Source organism: Silurus aristotelis (assembly GCF_946808225.1).
Source record: "Silurus aristotelis genome assembly, chromosome: 6".
In the NCBI taxonomy this organism is placed as follows: domain Eukaryota; kingdom Metazoa; phylum Chordata; class Actinopteri; order Siluriformes; family Siluridae; genus Silurus; species Silurus aristotelis.
Window position 1 is genome coordinate 32,721,294 of NC_139579.1, and position 6,000 is coordinate 32,727,293.

General features: G+C 39.6%; 1 protein-coding gene across 2 annotated transcripts in view; it reads left to right on the forward strand.

Moving 5' to 3' along the window:
* grid1a (glutamate receptor, ionotropic, delta 1a) overlaps window positions 1-6,000 on the forward strand; it is a 278,456-nt gene that overhangs the window by 162,080 nt on the left and 110,376 nt on the right. For both annotated transcript variants that reach the window (XM_083544591.1, XM_083544592.1), the window contains exon 3: window positions 5,493-5,777. In XM_083544591.1, coding sequence (XP_083400717.1) covers window positions 5,493-5,777 — 285 coding nt within the window. The remainder of the gene's footprint in view (window positions 1-5,492; window positions 5,778-6,000) is intronic.

A 6,000-nucleotide genomic window follows, 5' to 3' on the forward strand; every position in this document is an offset into this window, starting at 1 on the left:
TATTGGCCAACTGTGTTGACACATACAAGGAATTTTGTTCCAGCTGTTTGTGACTCTCAAAAGTACAGACATAAATAAAACTATACATTTAGCGTGGACTATGCAAGACAAAACAGACAAGTGCGTCAGGTATGATAGTTACTTTAGAACTTTGTACAATATGCAGCAGTAACAGTGTGTGTAACATATGCAGATGCTGTGATGACTGACAGTTCGGATAATTCAGTACTTATAGATATGAAGCAGGGAATATGATTATGGTGAGATGTTAATGAGGTTGATTGCTCGGGGAAAGGAACTGTTCCTGTGTCTGGCAGTTTTGGTGAACAGAGTTCTGTAGCGCCTCCCGAAGGTAGGAGCTGAAAGATGTTGTGTCCAGGGTGTGAAGGGTCAGTAGTGACTTTTCCTGCCCGGTTTCTGGTTTTTGAATGGTACAACTCCTGGAGAGTGGGCAGAGGAGCACCAGTGATGTTTTCTGCTGTTGTAACTGTGTGCTGCAGTCTGTTCCTGTCCTGTTTTGTTGCTGCTTCAAACCAGATGGTGATGGATGAACACAAGACTGATTCAATGACTGCAGTGTAGAACTGCATCAACAGCTCCTGTGGCAGACCAGACTTCCTATACTGGCATAGAAATTACATCCACTGCTGGGCCTTTTTATGTTTCAGGTCTTGGGAAATGGTGGTGCCCAGAAACTTGAAGTTCTCCACATATGACACAGGGCTGTTGGATATTGTAAGGGGGAGTAGTGTTGAGGGGTATTTCCTAAAGTCCACTGTCATCTCCACAGTTTTGGGTGTGTTTAGCTCTAGGTTGTTCTGACTGCACCATAGCACCAGCTGCTTCACCTTCTGCTCATATGCAGACTTGTCGCCATCTTGGATGAGTCGGATGAACGTAGTAGCATATGCAAAATTCAGTAGTTTAACAGTTGGGTCACTTGAGGTGCAGTCGTTAATGTAGAGGGAGAATCGCAGTGGGGAGAGGACACATCCCTGAGGAGCACCAGTGCTGACTGTCCGAATACTGGAGGTTATGCCTCCCAGTCCCACCTGTTGCTTCCTGCCTGACAGATGGCAGGGGGTATTGTGAGCTTTAGGAGTTTGGAGTGGAGAATTCCTGGAATTATTGTACTGAAAGCTGAACTGAAGTCGACAAACAGAATCCGAGCATATGATCCTGTTTACTGTTGCTATAGGAATGATGACATATTAGAAAACATAAGACTTCGACAGTAACGCATTATTAATAAAAAACGAAAATCTTTTTTACCGACATTTTTTGGGTACGAAATGGAAAATAATGTTTCATTGAAAAAAAATATTAGAGTGCTTTCTCTATCGCTCTCTCTTTCCTTTCTCGAACAGCAACACACTCCAGCTTTCCCTTTCTTCTTCTCTCACTTCTCTCCTTTTATCTTTCTCGTCACGTCGTATCTAAAAAAAAATGGCTGAACTCATGGAGTCCAGGACGCTTTACTGCATTTTAAGGGTTTAATTTTTTGAAAATTGCTGCTGAGAATCTCAGTCCTGCCATCCTTCAGAGCTCCAGAGGATGAGACCACCGAATCCATCATGACCTTTAACATCCTATAATTCTGTCTGTGATTTTTATTCCATTTAAAGTCCACATCAAGTCATTTTCATAATTATCTTCTCTAAACCTCGTGAACCTGACAAACCCCGAGAGGAATCGCATGTGGTCCTGCTGTACTTTACTGATGAAGTCCTTTAACTTAGCAGATGTCTGAGGTGAAACCTGGTTTTTATGGGTTTTATGTTAAACATCAGGCACTTTTATGGGGAAAAGCTGCCATTCGTGACTTTTTGTTAAGACTACAAATGTTCACACCTGCACCTCCTCTCTTCCATTTTGAGTATGAACATGCGTGTAATGTTGAATAAGACAGACTCTGTACATCGAGAGATTTAATTTCACGTATCATATTTCCTATTATGGAACACAAGCTGTGAAGGAGCAGGTGATTGGTTGGAACTACTGGATGAACACTCCTCCTTCTAAACAAACAAAACTGGAACCAGGTCTTAAATGATAGGAACAAACTGGTAATGCTGATTATGAGCAAAAGAAACATGCAAACCTGTCATTAATTTAGTTTATATATGAGTTTTACTGCTTCAATAGTAGGATAATAGGGGCGGAGTCATGCTATTAGGCTTTGTGTTGTGCTTTTTACTTGTCACATCTACAATACAGCACAGTGAAATTTCCACATATCCCAGTTATGTTTGGATGCTGGGGTCAGAGCTCAGGGTCAGCCGTAATACAGCATCCCTGGAGCACAGAGGGTTGAGGGCTTTGCTCAAGAGTGGCAGCTTGGCAATACTGGGGTTTGACCCCGCAACCTTCTGATCAGTAACCACTGAGCTACCACCTCACTGTGCTAGCTAGGTCTCAGTCTTGTCTTGACCTTATTTGGATTAGGTCTTGTCTTGGTTTCAGGAATTTATTTCAAGATTCCAACTGTGGGGATTTCAGTAAAGTTGAGGAAGTGAGGAAATTGCACTGGTTTGGAAGGTCATGGGTTTAAATGTCAGCACTATCACCACCAGGTTTCTGAGTATGGCCCTTAACCCTCAACCATTGTCCGATTGTTTCATTAATGTGATTGGAATAAAACCTGTTTCGAAAGCGATCAGTAACTTATTTCCTTTGTTACTGCTGTCGAGTCAGAATCGAATGGAAGTTTGTGTCAAAAATGCCATGGAAATAAATACAAATAGTCAAACTATTCAAGATATGGCTGTAAAAAGTATTCAGTGGTGGATGGAGTATTAGAGTTAAAGTAGAGATTCACTCAGTAGCAGTAAAAGTGGCATTTTAAACTTTCACTTCAGTAAAAGTACAAAAGTTTTTGCTTTCAAATAAACGTGAGTATCGAAAGTAGTGATTTATCATAACGATATTGATCCTGTTATCATTTTTATCACAAGACTCTTCACCTCAGTTTCTGTGTAAAGACTCGAATGTGACTCTCAGCACACTGATTTATTAATAGAATGATATTAATGACTCAAACTCTGATTAATTTCTATTACAATCATCATGAACCCAAAACCTTCTTTTCTACTTATTAAAAAATTATGCATATAAGGTTGTGGTGGTGAGTTCGAGTCTGGAGTTTCTTCATCATCTATTCCTCTTTAAATGTTCTGCTTGATGTTGAACTGATGCTGAACTGTATGTCGGTGATCAGTAGATTCACCAAGCGCCGATCAGAACACGTGTAAAACTCTGATTGGTAACGTTTTTATCCTCATAACTAATTTGACTTTGAAATGTAGTGAAGTTACAATAAAACTATTTAAGTACAGAAGCGAATTACATTCCCTTCATTACTCTGCACCACTGATGTATGAGATGTTTTTGTGTATTATAACAACTGGTGTAATTACACAATATAGTGTACACAAGCGAGCTGTTTGTGTACACGATGTTGATTTCATTCAAAGGGTTGCCATGTAATGCACTGCACATATTCTAACAGAAGCGGAGGGGAATGCGGGATAAAACTGCTTTATTATAATAAACCGGAAAACAATCCTAAACTCAGCAGGCAAACATGAGAAAAGGGAAACTGGCTGTGCTCGGTCGATCAGCAAACAGCGATAAACAGGGCAAGGCAGGAACAAGAAACGAGAAACGGAAACAAGATCAACATGAACAAAACAGCGTGGTCATGGCAGTAAATCTGAACAAGTTATAAATATATATATTTAATATAAAATTTACTATTTTGATCCGGACCAAGAATACCCTTATAACAAATGTCTACCGCAAATTCTGAGATAAATACAGATCTTTATAAATTGTATAAACAGTTTATCTGACATTAATAAATGGATGATTAATGTTGTGTTAATGTTTCAGAGAGCTGGGAAAGAGTATTTTTTAGGTTTTACACATTGAGATGTCCTGTTTTATTTAAGACACGAAAACATAACAGTCATAATGATTTTGATATATTTTATTGCAAGTCACAAGCTGGCCATTTTGTACTTTCATTAAAAAATACACACATACAAAGCATGTACATTTTCAAGATTTTCACCATTTTCCTAGATTTAACCCCCAATAGTAAATCTAATATTCATTTGTATAGATAAGAAATTAAATCTGACCCATAACAGCCACAAAAAACTGTAGCAACTCAGCAAAAGTTTTAAATATGTATATTTTTGTGTATTTTGGGGCACTTTAGGAATTCATCAAATTTCAGGCTAAAAGAATGACATTTAGGGTATTTTTATTGCAGTTAAATGTCAAAACCGGTCAAATTTCATTTCAAGTTTTATTCATATATATATATATAAAATAAAACCAGGATGATGTGTAGATAAACAGTTAATTAATACAGAATTCAATGATGCGATTCACAGGAATGAATAAATAATAATAATAATAATAATAATAATAATAATAATAATAATAATAATAATAATAATAAAAATAATAATAATAATAAACACTAAGGTAAGTAAATGAACATTAGAAGGGAAAAAGAGGGCAGAGAGACACTATGCAACTGTTAATCATTCCAGATTTGCATGTCGGTTGGGGCTTTTCCTGTTTTACATTGAGGGACAGAGCGACTGCTTTCCGCTATACGTTTCCGCTATACGTTTCCGCTATTCGTTTCCGCTATACGTTTCCGCTATACGTTTCCGCTATACGTTTCCGCTATTCGTTTCCGCTATACGTTTCCGCTATTCGTTTCCGCTATACGTTTCCGCTATACGTTTCCGCTATTCGTTTCCGCTATTCGTTTCCGCTATACGTTTCCGCTATACGTTTCCGCTATTCGTTTCCGCTATTCGTTTCCGCTATACGTTTCCGCTATTCGTTTCCGCTATACGTTTCCGCTATACGTTTCCGCTATACGTTTCCGCTATTCGTTTCCGCTATTCGTTTCCGCTATACGTTTCCGCTATACGTTTCCGCTATACGTTTCCGCTATTCGTTTCCGCTATTCGTTTCCGCTATACGTTTCCGCTATTCGTTTCCGCTATTCGTTTCCGCTATACGTTTCCGCTATTCGTTTCCGCTATTCGTTTCCGCTATACGTTTCCGCTATACGTTTCCGCTATTCGTTTCCGCTATTCGTTTCCGCTATACGTTTCCGCTATTCGTTTCCGCTATACGTTTCCGCTATACGTTTCCGCTATACGTTTCCGCTATACGTTTCCGCTATACGTTTCTGCTATACGTCTGGGAGTTTTATTTGCAGCATCGTACACCTAAAGTGCATGTAAACAACAAATATTGTAAAGTGTAGAAAAAAATGCAACCTTTAGTTGAGTGAGATGTAAAAAAAAAAAGATTAACAGCAGAAAAAAAGATGTAGCTGGACTTTAAAGCGTTTTCTGTTCTATAGGATTTTTCCAAGCAAGGTTTTGTTCTATCCTATTCACGTGTGTGTGTGTGTGTGTGTGTGTGTGTGTGTGTGTGTGTGTGTGTGTGTGTGTCTACAGCATGTGAGCTGATGAATCAGGGAATCCTGGCGTTGGTGTCATCGACAGGCTGTGCTGCAGCTCGAGCTCTACAGTCGCTCACAGACGCCATGCACATCCCTCACCTGTTTGTGCAGCGTGGAGGGAACGGAGCTCCGAGAGCAGAGTGTGTGTTCAACACCAGACCAGACACAGAGATGTACACACTTTCTGTCCGTCCACCTGTACGCCTCGATAACGTCCTGCTTACACTCCTGTCTGACCTGCACTGGCGCAAGTTCATTATCTTCTACGACGCGGACTACGGTGAGTGACGCGCATCACCATCATCATCATCATCACTATCATCATCATCATTATCATCACTATCATCATCTTCAACGATGTGGAGTACAGTGAGTGACGCCCATCACCATCATCATCATCATCACTATCATCATCTTCAACGATGTGGATTACAGTGAGTGACGCCCATCATCATCATTATCATCATCATCATCATCATCATCATCATCACTATCATCATCTT